The 18,616-nt window shown below is 35.8% G+C and overlaps 1 protein-coding gene across 13 annotated transcripts in view; it reads left to right on the forward strand.

The window, feature by feature from the left end:
* The window catches only part of LOC124110337 (neuron navigator 2-like), a 605,924-nt gene that overhangs the window by 190,279 nt on the left and 397,029 nt on the right, over positions 1–18,616 (forward strand). The window contains exon 1 of one of the 13 annotated variants that reach the window (XM_048384125.1): positions 16,396–16,924. The exons of the other annotated variants lie outside the window; for them this stretch is intronic. Coding sequence (XP_048240082.1) covers positions 16,862–16,924 — 63 coding nt within the window. The 5' untranslated portion in view covers positions 16,396–16,861. Of the gene's footprint in view, positions 1–16,395; positions 16,925–18,616 lie in introns of those variants that run through there. 13 annotated transcript variants of the gene reach the window in all.

The following is an 18,616-nucleotide window of genomic DNA, read 5'->3' on the forward strand; positions in this document are numbered from 1 at the left end:
TTTTTTTAAACGGTATATATTTCTGGGCATACCCCTCAGCTATTTATAGAAGTTTTTTGTTTCATAGTTTGTAGCTCTTGTGGATCATCGTCACAAAACATGTCTTAATGAATTCTGTTTTTAAACATGGCTGCCATGGCAGACATATTGAATTTATTATATCTTATGACAGAGCAATACAAGCCTAAATCTAAGTTACTGGGCACACATGTTTTTCTGATGGTATGCATTGATTTAGTCCAATCATAACTGATGTAGCTGCTGACAGCACCAATCAAAAAGCTTGTAATATATGGCAATTGGAATACAGTGAGAAGACCAGTTACACATAACTTAGAAGCTTTGTGGCAATCAAGCAATGATGTATGGCAAGAGGAGTTTGCATATTGCTCACTTAAAGTGTTAACAATATGGCCAGTGAAGAGTGGTGATGGAAATATGCCTGTGTATGTTTTTGATGTGCATATTTTCAAACCCGAAAACAATATGTCAACTGCAACATGTCTTTTTTCATCATTATGAAAAAACCCATCACAACGCTCTGCTCTAGCTGGAATGAACATTGAACATATGGTTCTTTTTTTTAACATGTTTTGGGCTTTAGACTTGTAATCACCTCTGACTTTCACATACCCATGACTGTCTTGAAACTGCCATTTCAACCTTGTCTGGAACCACTGGGGTTTGGGAAGCTGAAACTGATCCAAGGAATGGTGCCATTAAAAACTTAACCATGGCCACCATGTTAGCTATGCTTGAAATACCATGTTGCCAATTTCTTGTCCAATTTTGAGTTATTTGGAAATTTGGAACAATAAATTTGTTTATTTTGTGATATTATCAAACCTTTCCGAAATATTGATGTCATGTGAGTGAAATGGCTTCCATGATCTTTGCCCTTGTTTCAAAGATTGCCTTGAAGTGTTCTTCATGTTGATATGATGCAGTTCTGTAATGGCAGATATTTGCTTAACTTTGATCTGGAATAGTTTTAGATAAAGCAGCCAAAGTTCATGGTTGTCCACTGGCCCGAGACAACTAAATTGTGCTGAGGACAAGAGAAATCCAATGATGGTAGTCCTCATTGACAAGGATATATCGAGCATTGGAGTGTTTAATTCTGAACCAGTTCTCAATGCTTTAATTGTGCTGCAAATGGGAACTGAATAAAACTTGCTGAAAATTTAAACATAGTAAACATGTTTGTCTTTATCAAGCAGCTACAAACTTTTGTGACTAGCGAAATAAGGTTAACACTGGTCTTCAGAACTAGTTTACAAAACAACAAATTTCTAATGCTGTAGATTTGTCTAATTATAACCAATCTCATTAAAATCAGATCTTAGTTCTCGCTACCGCTAAACAAAGATCTGAGGACATAACATTAGGGGTTACATCAGAACGACCTTTCATCTGACCAATCAGAGCGTTGCTTACCAGATCATGAAAGTGACAATCGGAATGTGATTTCTAATCATGCAACCTCGAAAACTTTAACATGGGGTATTCCAAACGATAGTTACGGGTTTAACGACTGAATCTATACAATCTAGACCATCTATTGGCCATTCCAGAATGTTCTTTTGTTCAGGTTTCATATTTTTAATCGAGAATTTGTTAAAATTTGTTTTGAAGGTGGCCAATTTGAAATTAGTGCCATAAAGCATAAGAAAGCTGATTGACTAATGTTGACTTCTTGTCAGTCATACATTTGTCGGTTAAAGTTCAAGGTCAGTCTGACGTGACCCATAATGGGGTGTTCTCAGATCTTTGTTTAGCGGTAGCGAGAACAAAGATCTGATTTTAATAAGACTGAAATATAACGCAAGTGTAATGGTGCAGAATTTCGTGCTTAAAGCTTGTTTCTTCACAACAGGGACCTAGGTTCAAATCCCCACATGGTCCTGGTTGCACTGCCATGATATGGCTCTGGTATTGGTGGAATTGGTGTCAAACTTCTTCCACTCACTCACTCACTGGAGATTATGTTACATGACGTATTGTCTCCCATGGTTGGTCTCTCGTCCTCCATTGCTGTGGAACTGGTCCACTCTGTTGCACCGTGTGGAACCTGGAGAGTTTTTGTACATTATATTCAATGAATCACTTCAAGTATTTCCCATTCCACTTTGTGATGAGCTAAATTTAGTTCATAACCCAATAACACTCAATTCCTGTGATGAAATTAGAGAAAAACATTTTAAGCTTTGCCCAGCAGCAAGTTTTGATTAAGTCAAAGAAGATATTTCTGTGGTATCGCTTAGCTACCTCCCCTTGTAGAAATTTCCTATATTCATTAATAAAATGGATTTCTTTTTCAAAAGCTATTCTAATAAAAACTCTATTGTGTGCAGTTGCAAAACCAACTCTGGTTTCAAATGTTGCAAAGTTGCTGTTGTATATGTATTTTTATTGACTATGGTGTAAAACCCCATTTTTTTGTTTGATATATCTCCAAGCTCAGAAATACTTCAGCTATATGATGGCCTATAAATTATTGAGTTTGGATCAGAGAAACCAGTGATTGATATTATGAACAATGTCCATGCCATCATCAGCCAAATCACATCATCTGATCCATTTAGTCACATGTTTGAGCATAGGTTGCCAGGATGGTGGTGGGTGGTGGGGGTGTGTGGTGGGGGTGTGATGTGGTGTGTGGGGTGGGGTGGGGGTTGTGCGTGTGGGGTGGGGGGGGTGAGGTGGTGGTGTGTGGTGTGTGTGTGTGTGTGTGTGTATGTGGTGTGTGTGTGTCTGTCTGTCTGTCTGCATCTGCGTCTGTGTCTGTGTCTGTGTCTGTGTCTGTGTGTAGGGGACCCTATTCTAACCTGAAATCCCATGGGGCCTTTCCCTCACCTCTACACCAACAATATTCTCCATCTGTTTTCCTGGTCAGGCATCACAAATCAACTACCACGGTACACTTTGCTGCATAGGATCATAAATATATTCAGGGAAGGTTTCAGTGCAGTTTATTGGTTTAGGCATTCCTTCATATTGTTAGCCAAGTCCTGAAAATATGATTTCAGTTTATCCGACAGGAGACAGCTGTGTCACTATCACCTGCATCTCTGAAGCTTTGGATGCAGCCGAAATGTTAGGGAACCAAACTAAACATTTTGCAGTGCATGTGTTGTGTTTACTCTAAAGATCATGGAGTGTGTATACATTACAGAATAAGTGCATCTACCCAACACAAAGTGCATATGCAAGGAGTGCAAGTGCAATCGAACAGATATCTTCAATATTAAATCGTACTGTGACATATTAAGGTGTTTATTTCAATTATATTTGACAGATATCAGTTATTATGGCATTTTGGAAGGTGTCTATAGAATAATCAATGTCATTGTGGGTTGAACTAGGTGCAGTTGTCATTCAAACCCGTGTTTATGTTTGAAATCTCTAATAAATGTCATTTATTTATGACAGCCTAATGAAATAAAAAAGGGAAAAAAAATAACCTTTTTTTCCAATGTTCACATGGTGTATTTTATTTCAACATGATGAATCCATAAAACAAAGAAACAGAGAGAATCATGTCAGTTCAGGATTATTAACTTGTTTCATAATTCAATAAATACAGAAAACTATAGAAATTAAGGAAATTTTAATTTTAGTGTTTCATATATAACATTATTTGCAAAATAACATGAATTGATCTTGTTTTAAAACAAAAAAATGTACATTTTTCAGAAAAATGTGATAATGTGAAATAAAAATTAATTCAGATTTTAAAATAAACACAACATATGGGTATTCCTTTCAAAGAGAAAAACACAAGTTTCAAAACAAGTTGCCGTCTTGTGTAATTTCTCTTCAAAATGTAATATGTAATATTTTCAAAGAAGCTTGTCGAGTATTCTCAAGAGACTTTGAGACATATGTATTACATCTCTACCCCACAAGATGCAACTGTTGTGCAACTGCACACTGCTTCAGAGATAGGATGCATATGCACGTCATCTCAATTTCAAAGGAAGACGGAGGTGATACAAGAGCGAAAGTGTTAAGTTTGGGTTTTATCTGCTCTTGTTCAGCTTTACCCCAAATTCAGAGGTAGTTGTGTGGCATATGGCATCTCAATATTGTAACAAACCTCGTGGCATGATAACATAGCTGGGGATTTAAAAGATATTTAAGTTTTTCATAATGCCAGTAAATCCTATCTTATGGGACCGAAGATCAACTTGCAGTGTTTGGATGTGAAATCAGTACGTCAGACATATAAAAACTACTCACAAGAAGTTAAGAAACATGGCATGGTAGATTAACTATAGTAATATGAAGAATTGTGTGGTCCTTAACTTCTTTTGAGTTGTATATATACTCAATGGCAAAAGTAACTGATCATGTACTAATTTATCATATTGTGATTTAGTTTTAAATTTTAACTCCTTACTTTTTCATTAAATTTTAAGTAACTTTGTGAAACAAATGTTACATTAACATTACTTACATTTTGTAGGGCATTGTGCCTAGTGGTATGAAGTATCACAATCACCTGTGCAGAGTTGCACCCCTTAGGTGCCAGGATCTGCTTGTGAATCTCACATCCTCGATGTGTGCATTTGAGATTCAAACCCACATTGGGCAGATTCTAGCACAACTGTGTCTGCACAGCTACTTGTGGTGACTTAAACCGTAGTGCCCCAGTGTGTCTGACAGCACCAAGACAAAAAATATTTCGAGCGTGTTGCCTTCTTTCTTTGCTTGATAAAATACACTATATATGTATTAAACATTAATGTGAACTGTAAATCTCACATCATGTGCACAGATGCCTTGAAAAGACTGTTTGAAATATATTTAAATGGCTCAGAGTTTTTAAAAGTTTGATGAAAGTCTAATTATTAATTGTGTCTTTACTAATGTTACATAGTTTTGATTTGCAAATTCAATTTGTATCTACATGATTCTTTCTTATCATTTTCAGGTAAGTGCATCTATAAGTGATAATCTGAACAGAATGAGACATGCTGATACGAAAGTATGTACCAACACAAGGTAAGGCCGTACATTTTTTTTGTTTTGTTTACAGAACGAAAATTAGAAATTAAATCAGAATGGCAAAGATTTTTATACTGTCAACGGTAATTACTGCTTTGACAAGAAAAATAATCCAAGGGACTTTACATGCCAAAAACCAGAAGTCCTTATTTTATTTTTGTTATAACCTTACCAATCTAAATGAAACTTTCAAATCATTAATAAAGTCCTGTACAATGCATTTTATTTTGTTCATATTTTCGACCTATCAACAAAGAAATTTCAGTATTCGTAAATAAAACAAAAATAATTGTATGGCCTAAAGTCTGTCGGTTCCCTGCAATCGTATTTTACCATCTTCATCAGACAGAGGCAGCAGAGTTGGAACATGCTTCCCCTTCCAGACTAAAGTGCCATTCCATCGTGTCATGCTGACCATTCTGGGCATTATGAGAGCGATACACTTGTGAAATACACCTCACTGAGGCTCCAGGCAAAACAATGAAAATGACAATACAATGTGAAATAGACATCAGTGATGCTGTTCTTTGTGTGCTGAGTACCTTAAAAAGAGATTATGTATCACACAGGTATTAAAGAACTGAAGCTACAACAGGATGTAAAGATACACAGTGTGAAATAGACAACACAAGTGGTATAGCTGATCAGAGTTTATTTAAGAATAAAATTACCTCGTCCTGGTGAAAGATACAAATTTAATCTATGTATCACCTAAACATGCATGTACAAAACAGCATGTGGTACTCTAGGTGAAATAGACGACACAAATATGCAGCTCAGCTTGCTGAAATGTAAGTGTTGACATGACATATGTGAAATATACAACACCATAAATGTAGATTGCATGAAGAATTGATGATACGAAAAAGAAAATACAAATACATGGGTTGCCTTACTGAAATATATGTGTCGACATGGCATATGTGAAATATACAACACCATGGATGTAGATAGCATGAAGAATAGAAGAAAATGCATCTCACACTGAAAAAGACAACAAAAATGCATGGGTCACCTGACTGAAATATACGTGTCGACATGACATGTGTGAAATATACAACAGCAGATAACATGAAGAAAATATGGAAATCACATTCCAAACTGAAAAAGACAACAAAAACACTGGTTCTCTACGTGTCTACTGAAATAAATCAGTGACAAGTGAAAGTGACGACCATATACATCACACAAGAGGACCCCCCATAGTGATATGAACATCATACATCTCAATCTGACCTTCAGAACAAGCAGCTTGTCTTTCACATGTCCACTGTTTTGCCCCTTGAGATAAGTGGCCATTGCTGGATGTTTATGCAAAAGATGGGGATGGAGTAAGGGCCGTACAGGAACGCAGAATCCTGTTTATTTTGATGTTCCAAATACTATCCGCAGCCATTGATAATTGCCACCTGATGGGCAGTGGTATTTGCACTGTATGTCAGGCTGATGAGCAATGGACATGCAATGTACGCCTAAGCATCCTTGTCTATTTCATGTTACACAACATCGGTATGAACTGACAGAATAAAGCGGCAATCTGTTGTGGATAATGATTCATGAATCTTTAACACAAATCTAAAACAGTAGAACACGGATAAGATGAACACGAATATAGCGAACAAACGGATACAACAAACTGTTACAAAATCCCCAAATTATCTGCTATATATTATCATGTAAAATTTACATATATAAAAAACTCTCTACAGCGAACTAACGTATATATCGAACTGATATCTGATCACTGACAAGCCCATCTACCACTTATTAGTGACGTGTATAACGAACTGAGAAATCTCACTCAGTGTCAAGTGTCACTGACAATTGGCTGTACGCAATCAGCGGTGAATCAACACAATCGTGGCGAATCAACACAATCAGCGGTGACGGATCAACCTTGTTAAACTTAAATGAATGTTATGAAATGTTATCAATTGAATGCTGTGAAGTGATCACTGCTAATACAAGTCAATGCTGCAGTTACGTGCATTATGTTTAGTTTTATCCAAGATGGCGGACGTTTCCAAGCGAAAACGTACGATGGGCGTTCAGAAAGTTTTGCAACTTCAATATAAGACCAAGTCGCAGAATATCTTTTGCCCTTCTCTTTTTCAATATAATCTTCATTCACCTCAATACACTCATTCCATTTGTCCTTCAAGCTTTTAATACCACTTTTATAGAAATCCGTAGATTGGCCCTCTAACCACGCCTCTGTGGCAGCCTTTATGTCCTCGTCAACCTGGAAGCGCCTTCCACGTAGGGCAGATTTCACTCCACTCCACTCCGCTCCACTCCGCTCCACTCCGCTCCACTCCACTCACTCACTCACTCACTCACTCACTCACTCACTCACAGAATGATCCCAGACCAGCATCCGCTGATCCCACAAATTACCCCCCCTACACATGGACACACACACGTCCACAAACAATTACCTGTATCCCTGCCCCACAAGGTAGAAATCAGGTAGACATCAACCTGTGGGTTAGACCTGGTGTTGTTATAGTCTGAGGGCTGTGACATTTGATGAGGGTCCCTTGTCAGTTTCCACATGGTCTGATGTCTACCAGTAGCATCCCCCATCTAATCATCACCAGCACTGTACTGACTGGACCAGGGTGCGGCATGTGGTATGCATGGCTACATTCTTGGCAATTACAACAGTGTTTCTCAATCACGATCATTACAAAATATGTCGGTATATATCAACTGACTTAAAGTTATGGCGAGGGCGTTGTAGAGGGTTCAGTGGTTTAAAATCTTTTTTTCTCAAGTTTAAATGTTAATTCTCTTTTCAGAGATATAGATTTGTACAATGGAATACTAATGGTTCCAAACTTGATCTTTTGTATGTGTAAATTCACCCTTTGCTACAACACACTGGGAAATCACTCCACAAGTCAACCATTTTTGCATAAAAGTATCATTTTTAATATTTGTCTCTTTGAAATATGATGGCCATGGTATAAAACTTTTTAAAGAAAACATAATTTCAACACATGTGTATTCGGTGTCTATACTTTGAGCAACTGTATGTATATCCAGTGGCTATACTTTGAGCAACTGTATGTATATTCAGTGGCTATACTTTGAGCAACTGTATGTATATTCAGTGGCTATACTTTGAGCAACTGTATGTATATTCAGTGGCTATACTTTGAGCAACTGTATGTATATTCAGTGGCTATACTTTGAGCAACTGTATGTATATTCAGTAGCTATACTTTGAGCAACTATGTATATTCAGTGGCTATACTTTGAGCAACTATGTATATTCAGTGGCTATACTTTGAGCAACTGTAAGTATATTCAGTGGCTATACTTTGAGCAACTGTATGTATATTCAGTGGCTATACTTTGAGCAACTGTATGAAAAAGGGACCCCATATGTTTTCATGCCCTGACAGATTAACTTTTATATGAAAAAATCAGGTATTCCTTAACTTCTTTTGAGTAGAATAAAAACACACAGATACAAGAGCTGGGCAGTAAACAAAGATGTCTTAACCCCAATTTCCCAAATTTCCCACAAAGCTCTCTTTGTAATCTTCATCACTGATAGCCATAACGAGCAATCACATCAACCAGAGACTATCAAATTCAAAATGAAATTTACACTCAAAGTGTCAAAATTCAAACTCTCAAAAACACCTGCAAGATATACACTCTTTGTTAGATCGAGTCCTGATCACAACAAAACTCATAAATATTTGTCAAAATGTACCATATTTCCATCTATCATTAATAACCATGTTGGGAGTTTCACACAGCGATATCAACACTTGAACCCAACTCTTGGATCAGTGAAACCACGGGATAAAGATGAAGAGACTGCCCGCCTTTATCATTTATCATAATGATCTAGGCTACATACACACCTGTGTGTCGCCAATGTAAAGATGAGTTCCCGACAAGTCAGATTTATCGTTTTTTGCATGATGATAATCAACGTGCATGTAATGTCTTGCTGATGTTGATTTCAGTTTTGTAATAAACATCTTCAGCTCCTGATAGTGAGGTCTTTTATTTCTCTTCTGCGGTCGCTTGTAACCGACAAAGATTAAAGCCAGTTTCTTAGCTGGTGGGCCCTTATCTCAGTAAAAAAAATATTTTGAAAAATAACAGGTATGTTTCCTTTCTGAGACGTTTTTATATACATTGGTGTCATGTTTCAAAGACATTTTATAGGTTGATGTAGGATTATTTTTGTCTTGTCTTTTTTTTAAATACAAATCTAAGGATGATTAAATTTGTACATTTGGAATGATTGTTATCTGCCTACATTTTTCACTTGAAGACTTTTTGTGTGACTCTTTAAATGTTTGAGAAACAAAATATCAACAATTAAACAATAATAAAGTATTGATACTCAACCTCAAATTAGTTGTTGTGATGATGATGATGACAACGATGACAATAATTGATAACAATGATGATGGTGATTATGATGATGACAACAATGCTTGATGATGATGATGATGATGACAACAATGCTTGATGATGATGATGACGATGATGATGACAATGATGACAATGATGACAATAATTGATAACAATGAAGATGATGGTGATTATGATGATGATGATGACGACAGTGATTGATGTTGATGACGATGATGATGACGACTATGCTTGATGATGATGCCTTCTGGTTAAAGTATTCGCTCATCTGGCCAAGACCTGGGTTTTATTCCAAAAGTGGATGGAATATTGTTACACGCAAACTCCTTCAATCAATCACTTTATACTACATCTGTATCTAGAGCTATTTTGAAAGGATTAAAAATTGTTGTGCCTTATCAAATGATATCATTAGTAAATTTATATATAGTTGCAAATATTTGTTCATTTAAGATAAGCATAACATCTATTATCTCAATAAGCATATCTTGATCTCAATCCATGCTATTTCCAACTATTATTTATCTCAAAATGTTTATTTTGCTTTATCATTTACTTCTACAACTGTATGTATTTCAAAGTATTATTAGGTTAACAGTTAACCCTTTCCATCCTAATTATATTTTTCAGATTAATTCTTCATCTGTGTATCTCTTATTACTTTGACTTAGATCACAAGATAGCACAGGACCTGAAGATAAATACAAGCCAAATTATTGTTTATGTAAAGTTTGGAATGAGATAACAAATGATTTTTTATGTACAACAATATTAATTTCAACATGAAGCTGGAAAACTTAAATTTAAATGTTTGAATATTTGAATGATTAATCAGATCCAGGAATATTAATATCATCTTCAACTGAATGAAAAAAGCCATGATATCTATCAATCTCAAATCTGGCATATTATTTCAAGATTTGCTTAATATATTTGACTTAGAAACTGAATTAAATTTCAATCTCCCTCCTTTGGGGGTTTCATTTGTGTTTTTTCATTTATTTCAAGATCGTTTGATTGATTGGATAACACTCTTTTGGCTTGAATTTGACATTTTAGACGCCCTTTAACCTTGGAGAAATATTCTAAGGTTTATTTCATGTATGGCCGGTCAGAGCCAATTTCCCCTTGGGTTCTGACTGAAGGCCGCTGTGTTCTGACAATCGTTGCAAGTAGGTTTTGAATGATATGAGGACAATGAAAAGGAACTTGACAAATCTCTTCGAATAGGGTCAAGACATTTCATTTTCCTTGACAAACAATTAATATAATGTTGAGAGGACTTTAATTGAGCTTGCCTTGTTGGGTTGATTTCAACTTGGGTATTTCGTCATTGCTGTTAAGTCTGTTCTGCCATTTACATGCAGTGTGGGTTGAAGTTGGTAATTGGAAAGCTGTGATTTTCGTTTCAATATTGTTTGATCTTCATATTTTTTAAGGGTATATAAGGGAATATTTTATTGTTTGATTATTGTTTTCAAAACATTTTCCACCGAAACAGATTTCATTGGGTTCAAAAGGTAAAATAGTGGTGAAAATTATATAAATGGCTCACTGTGAATTAGTGATGACACCAGCTGTTCATGAACACGATGAGCATGCCCTTGTCATCTTAGTAAAGGGGTGGTGGGATAGCCTAGTGGTTAAAGTGTTCGCTTGTCACGCCAAAGACCTGGGTTTGATTCCCCAGATGAGTACAATGTGTGAAGCCCATTTCTGGTGTCCCTGTCGTGATATTGCCGGAATATTTATAAAAGTGGCTGGGACAGTGAGTGAGTGAGTGAGTATGGTTTTACGCCGCTTTTAGCAATATTCCAGCAATATCACGGCCGGGGACACCAGAAATGGGCGTCACACATTGTGCCCATGTCGGGAATCGAACCCGGGTCTTCGGCGTGACGAGCGAACGCTTTAACCACTAGGCTACCCGACCGCCCCTGGCCGGGACAGGAAATAGTCACTGGGGGCTAAGTCTGGACTGTAGGGTGGGTGATTTAACTGTACAGCCCAGACTTAGCCCCCAGTGACTATACTCACTCACTCACTCACTCACTCACTCACTCACTCACTCACTCACTCACTCACTCACTCACTCACTCACTCACTCACTCACTCAGGTAGTAAAAGTCATACTTGGATAGTTTTGAATATTATTTACAATATTTGTTCACCATACCGGTTCAAGTGTTTATTTTTTCAGGTTGAAGTGTCTAATTTTTCAACCAATGTAGAAGTCTTTTAGTAAATATATGCTTAATTATGTCCATTTCCTGTGCAAAAGTAGTAACAACATACACATATGAGAATTAATGGTTTCACAATCTTTGAGGCTAAGTGTACAGGAAAGTGATCACACAGGGATGTGATGGGAATAAATCACAGATGCTACCCTTGCTGGGCTGTGAGACTTTATATGAAAGGTAATGACGATGTGATCTTTGAAGATGTGTTTTCAGGGCCATTGAGTATTGGAATGATTAATTCAGGGCACACCTCAAACAAACATTATCCAACAAACGCTACAGATTTCCCCTCAAGTGAGTGACATTTGGGAAGATATGACCGACAGATCTTGAGATCATTGATGGGCCAAGACGCTGTTCTCTCTTCTCGCACAAGATGTTCTCGGAACACCTTTCATGTGTTTCAAGCTTGAACAACAAGTTAAAGGTCATAGGTCGTTGACATGTTCGCTAAAGACAAAAGAATCGAAAAGAGTGAAGATTTAGTTGTACATTTCACACATGTGGGCAGACAGATAGATGGCGTCAATGGTAAACTTACCTTGACTCGGAGGGGCCATCTCAAAAATAATGTTGGAAATTTGTTTCTATATTATACTGATCAGAAAAAATAGAGGAACACTTAGGAGTATTTAAGATGAGTGTTGATACTGGTGTGTTCTGTATGAATACTTTGTGTCGGCAAGTATTACAAAGTCTGAATGTTCTGTTGACTATTGTTAAATATTGGGACCCATAGTCCAAGATGTCAGTGTGTTCCTTCAAGTCATGATTTTGCTGTGCTGTTTGGCAAACCTGACCTTGACCTGTGATCAGTGACCTTAAACTTTGACCTGTGAAAAATTATGACATCAACTTTCGACTGACGATAAACTGATTGTTACTCTGTAGAGATGGGGTATTTATCTCACAATAGATTTGGCAATTTATCTGCCAAACATTTAATAAATTTGATTTAACTCCAAGTTAAGGGAATTAAAGTTAACATAATTTCACTCTTTATGATTACATTTGTATCAAAATGTTACAAAAATTCTGTTTTATCTAACAGACTTGAGTCCATATAATCCAGAAAAATAAGAATAAGGTATTTTGTCCTTTACTTTTTTTAATTTGACTCGAAATGTCTGCGTAATTATGAAACATCACATTGATAATGACAAATCTGACGTGACAGACAGCCCTTCCATAGCTGTCCATTCTCCCCCATCGACCAAGCTGCTTGTTGCAGTACCGGTTTGAGTTACGATTGATTTGTAGAATGTATTCCATGCTAAACATATCTTAATAACCCATCCCCGTCAAGTCTTCTTTTGGATGTTATATTTGAGTATCTAACCATCACAGGAGCTGAGGTCATGTATTTGGATATTCAGCATTACGGCGGAAAAGATCAAATATTCTTGTGATGGTATCTCGATATTTGCCCAGTATGCACTGACTGCTACAAAACTATGAATATGGCATCGGTATAACCAGACATTGTAATGTGTTTTATTATGTTGTGATGCCTTTTACTACATTGTGATGTGTTTTATTACATTGCTGTTGGGCTGAATGTTGTTGACTGCTTTGTTGTCATGGTGATTCTGCATATAAATGATGGTTGCTAGGGAAACAAAGAAAAATATAAGAATTATTCAAGACATGAGTTGATTTTCTGTCAAAACAGACTTTTTGTGTGAATTTAACTCAAGAATTCATGTTTGCGATGATAATAAAATCTGTGCCATAGTTTTCCCAGAATTTAGTAAGTTGTGTTTTATTTCCTGTGAAATATTTGTAACTTTCAAAAAAAAGAATGATACAGTTTATTAATGTCCATTATTTTTAAGATTTGCATACATGGACTCTCTTCAATCTTTCAGATTGATTAAAATTTGAAATAAGCTGATAAGCTCAATATCAGAAATAGGCGATCCTGTTCTTTTTAAAAGCATTATGGAAATAAAATCAATATTTGTACTGAAATACTGTGATAAACTCAATTTTGTTATTGAGAATTTGCATAAACTTAATCTAAATCAGCATAGAAATTGGCTCGTTAAAGAAAAAGTGAAGTATTCAGATAAAGAAACACAATACCCCCACTTGGAAATGAAACGAGGTGAAGCGTGATTAAAGCTTGATGGAAGGCTGGAGATCGCAGAGAAGTTGGAGTTTGCTTAAATGTACATAAAAGTGTATTATGCTTTCAGTTTTATTAAATTTGAAGTTTATTTATGAACTTTAGGGTTGAACTGCATCTTCCAACCAAATAAAATGGAGGATTAAAAAATATTTTCTGCGTGCCATTTTCATCTGATTTGTGTGGGGTTTATTTGCTGAAAGAAAGGATATTTTCATGACACAGAACCTGGCGACATAGTTGTTAATTTTAATGGGAAATTACTGCATGGTTTCATTGTTAACATCCTTTGTATAATTTATAATAACAGTGTATATAGAATGAGGCCATGTTATTTTCCAGCTAGTAATACTTATTTGTTCGTAACTGTTGTTATGGGTGTAATCAACTGAAATGAAATAAAACAGTTAAAAGAAAAGAAAAAGAAAGGTCTGCTGAAAGGAAAGTTAATAAAATATAACCTGTACATATTTCTTATGCTTTCATTCTACGCTGCTGTAACTTCTTGTGCAGGACCCGTGAGGATTCGGTTTAGAATAAGTCTTCAGCAACCCATGCTTGCCATAACTATGCTTGTCGTAAGAGGTGACTATGCTTGTCGTAAGAGGTGACTATGTTTGTCTTAAGAGGTGACTATATGCTTGTCATAAGAGGTGACTAACGGGATCAGGTGGTCAGGCTCGCTGGCTTGGTTGATGCATATCATCGAATCCCTACTGCATAGATTGATGCTCATGATATCAATCACTGGATTGTCTGGTCCAGCCTCAATTACAAACCACCGTCATATATCTGGAATATTGCTGAGTGTGGCGTTAAACAACAGTCAAACAAACAAACAAATCTTGTGCAGAGTTGCCTCCCTTAGCTGCCAGAATCACTTTTGTTCACAGGTTTAGATCCAATATTTACCCAACAATGATTTGGTTTAACAGTAACCTGGCATCGTTAAGCAATGTATTAACATCTATGATATACTCACTCACTCACTCACTCACTCACTCACTCACTCACTCACTCACTCACTCACTCACTCACTCACTCAAACTTTTACACTGCTTAAAGGTTAATAAGCTTTCAGAAGAATACCTGGTCTTTAAGGTAAAACAGAACTGTTATAGAAAATTACAAAAACAAAACAATTTAAAATATTTTCTGTCATATTAACTGGCCCATTTGGGGGTGGGGTGGGGTGGGGTTGGGTGGGGTGGGGATTCTACGGAGGTAGAAAAAAAAAGTTCGAAAGTTTTGACCAAGATGGTGTAGCATGAGATTGATAAGGAGAAGATGTTGGCTCTGTAGAAATAATATCAAAATCAGCACTTGCATTATAAAATGTACGTTAAGTTGTCTACATTTTCCTTGTTTAGTTGCTCAAACCATAAAGAGGAATTTGAGAAATCTTATCATGTTTAGACTCGGCAATGAAAATTCCAGACCAAAATGTAGACTGTTGCAAAGAGCAGCCCATGTTTAGATGCTAACTTAAAGAAATACAAGGTAACTTGTATTCTTGGGAAATTTCATCAAATTTAAAAATATTAAACAAATAAACAGGTTCTAAAATTAGGCTAGCATAAACAGTTGTGTGTAGACCTAGCTCTCCTGTTGATACTGTGTGGATGGTGATCTGTGATAAAAGGTTCTTCCTATTGACACCCAGTGTAAAAAAGATCTCGTAAAACATCACTCTTAAGTTGATGTAAATTTGAATTTATGATTGATCTTAAGAGCACAAATAAAGTTAACACTTTTAATTGTTCTAAAGCAATTGACAGATACTTCTTTTTTAGTAATTGCCATCACTTGCAGAAATGATTTTACTTTTGTAATCTGTTATTTCTATAAGTGGATATGATTATTATTATGATTATTAGATTATGATAATGAACATAATTAAATTCAAACTAGGAAACTATCTTTGGAACAATGTGTCAGTCAATATGTATGTTTCTAATTTATATAAACTTTTCTTGAGTATAAAGATCTGATTTATTTCATAAATGCATTTAAAATCCAATAAAAACTTATGATAATGAAAAAATTCAATTTATTTTGACAAACATAAGGAAACAATTTTTCAATAACGCATGTTCCAAATGACATGCTCATGAATATGTTTCTAATTTATTTAAACTTTTCTTATCCTTAAATGTCTGTTTAATTTTTTAAATGCACTTAAAATCCAATGAAAATCCTATCCTTTAAATGATCTGAACACACTTCTAAAATAGTAAACCGCTTGTTAAAATTTGAAAAACTGCCTCTCTCTACCCCCTCGAAGAACACACAAATAGCACACTGTCCGACAATAGCTGTATCCATGATATTCCCCAGACAACTTTCTTTATTCATCAGTGAGCTAAGGAAACACTGACCAGCATATTCTTTAGATCATCAGAACATTGTAGCTTCAAGTTTTACATATTCCAGATTCGGACAGGCTGCATGGTCTCGGAGGGCTCGGAACAATATGGTACGAGCGATCCAATTAATTAACCCCTTGCTGGCTGAAGCCTCTTTCTGGCTGGAGGCCAATCCTGGCTTGATGCCAGTCGGTACAGCTGTGTTTTGGCTCTATTTCTTCTCCGTCTGAATCGGCTAGAAGCCATGTGTGTAGGGGGGCTCGTGCTAAGAGTTCCGAAGACTCAATTACTCAGAGATCGGTGAATCACGCTGTTTCACAATATAGTTCGTCTTCAACAGTTGTCAGTCAAACTTTCTGATCTACACACAAACTTTGTACACATAGAGTGTGTAATTGATGACTTTCTCTTGTGAAATTGACTTGTTGTCAATTTCAGGATTTTGTGGAATTTACAAGTTTTCAAGATTGTGGATTTACCATGGATGTATATATTTATAGTGTGGTTTGGGATGAGACTGTTTGAGATTCGACTTTAGAGTTTGAATTCAACTTTGGCACATTAACTGAAACAGTTAATGGATTCAGTGATCTCTTGGTCGGAGAATGTTACACTTGTAGGTTTCATGTGTATATTTTGATGTTGTGAAACAACAGTGATTGCTGTGAATATTTGTAAATTTAAATTATTTAACTTATTATATCATCACCATGGTCTTGGAATACATTGTCACAGTCTGGGATAGCGAGGAGCCCAAAACGTATACTTCTGAGGTAGGTACATTATATTTTTTAATTTAAAAAACATTAAAATTGATATTTTAAAATCAAAATCCCAAATTTGTTGAAAATTATGTCATGTGATGTTATTTGTGAAGACATTTATTGAAAGAAGTACAATTCATAGTGTAACTCAACAACAAAAATGTATGTAGTTTTAAAAAAACTCATTTTAGAATAATGATGAGTCAGCTGACCTTTGAAGATTCCATATTAGAATCCATTCACAGTCAAAGATTATCAGGTTACTGTCAGCGAAATGTAGTGATAGTGGTATCATAAAATGTACATGTTTATCAAAACAAGGCTCAAATTCCACTTAAAAAACTACCAGTAGCTCACTCCAGAGAAAATGCAAGGCTGTTCTGCTGAAACAGATAAAACTGTATTGATTACAACAGTTGTCAAGACAATAGTACCACTGAGTGTTAGAACTGAGTTCGACATTGTGTATATTTCCATATAAATAGGATGGAGCATGGGTGATATTGAATGACCCAATGGCTCGTCTATAACAAGGCACACCTTGTTTGGGGGCCTATCAGTAACAACGGAGGGTCGTCTATAGCATGTACATTTCCTAATGTCAATTACATTGTGAAATCAATGACTAAATGGTTGATGGACTTCAAAGGCTTGGATAATGAAGCAATGAATGGTGATGATGCTGTTTGGCAGAGTATCAGCTGTGTCATTGAGGCCTGTTTTGTATTGAATAACAATGTGCTACTTCCAAAGCTCCTTTTTTAATTGAAATGTTTTTTCAAGACATAAGATGTGATGAATTTCAAGAATTTATTGATAAAAGTGCTATAAATAAAGTAATACCACTTTTAAGTACTACCTCGAAAGCTATTTTGTAAAACTGAAAGTGACATGAGATATTTTTTTAATTAAAATGGGATTTTTTCTCAAGATATAACAGATGAAATGATTTTTAAGAATTGAAAATAAAGTTATGCACCTTAGGACAATAACTTAAACTATTTTATGTCTTTGGGTTTGAATATTGATTGTATGATTTTGATACCTGTGGGTGAGAAATGTTGAATGTATTCTCTTAGTATGAGGGGTAGTGTAGGTACCAAGTTCCCAACAATAAAGTCAAAATCTGATTGTTGCTCATGCTATCAACCACAGGTTTTGCTTGTCAAGATCACTAACAATCTGCTGTAGTGTAGATGCAGTGTTATTGATTGTATCATACATGATTCACATAGCTACAGGATTATAGATATTTATTCAGGCAACAGATACTGGATTAACTTTGGTACAACAACTCCTATAGCAGAGGATATTAGTGGGAATAATCATAAAAATTGCCTCCATTTTTATGTTAAAAATAAAAGTGGATTCAATTATACTGTTTGTCCACCATTACTAATATTTCATTTTGAAATGTCAATGACTTATCCGCTGGTCAGGTGGTGTGTTAATTGTGACATAGATCCTGACAGGATATGATGAAGTGTGGATAATGACATTAACACCATCGTGACTTGAATCTAAAATAGATGCTAATCATGTGCTAATAGCATGTCAGTGATATGTACGACTTAAAGTCAGTGATATGTATGACTTTATTTTTCAGTGACAAGTACCACTTTTTATTTCAGTAACATGTACGACTTTATATTTCAGCGACATGTACTACTTTATATTTCTGTGACATGTACGACTTTACAT

This window comes from Haliotis rufescens, unplaced genomic scaffold (genome assembly GCF_023055435.1).
Source record: "Haliotis rufescens isolate VD_foot unplaced genomic scaffold, xgHalRufe1.0.p SCAF_5, whole genome shotgun sequence".
Taxonomy (NCBI): Eukaryota; Metazoa; Mollusca; class Gastropoda; order Lepetellida; family Haliotidae; genus Haliotis; species Haliotis rufescens.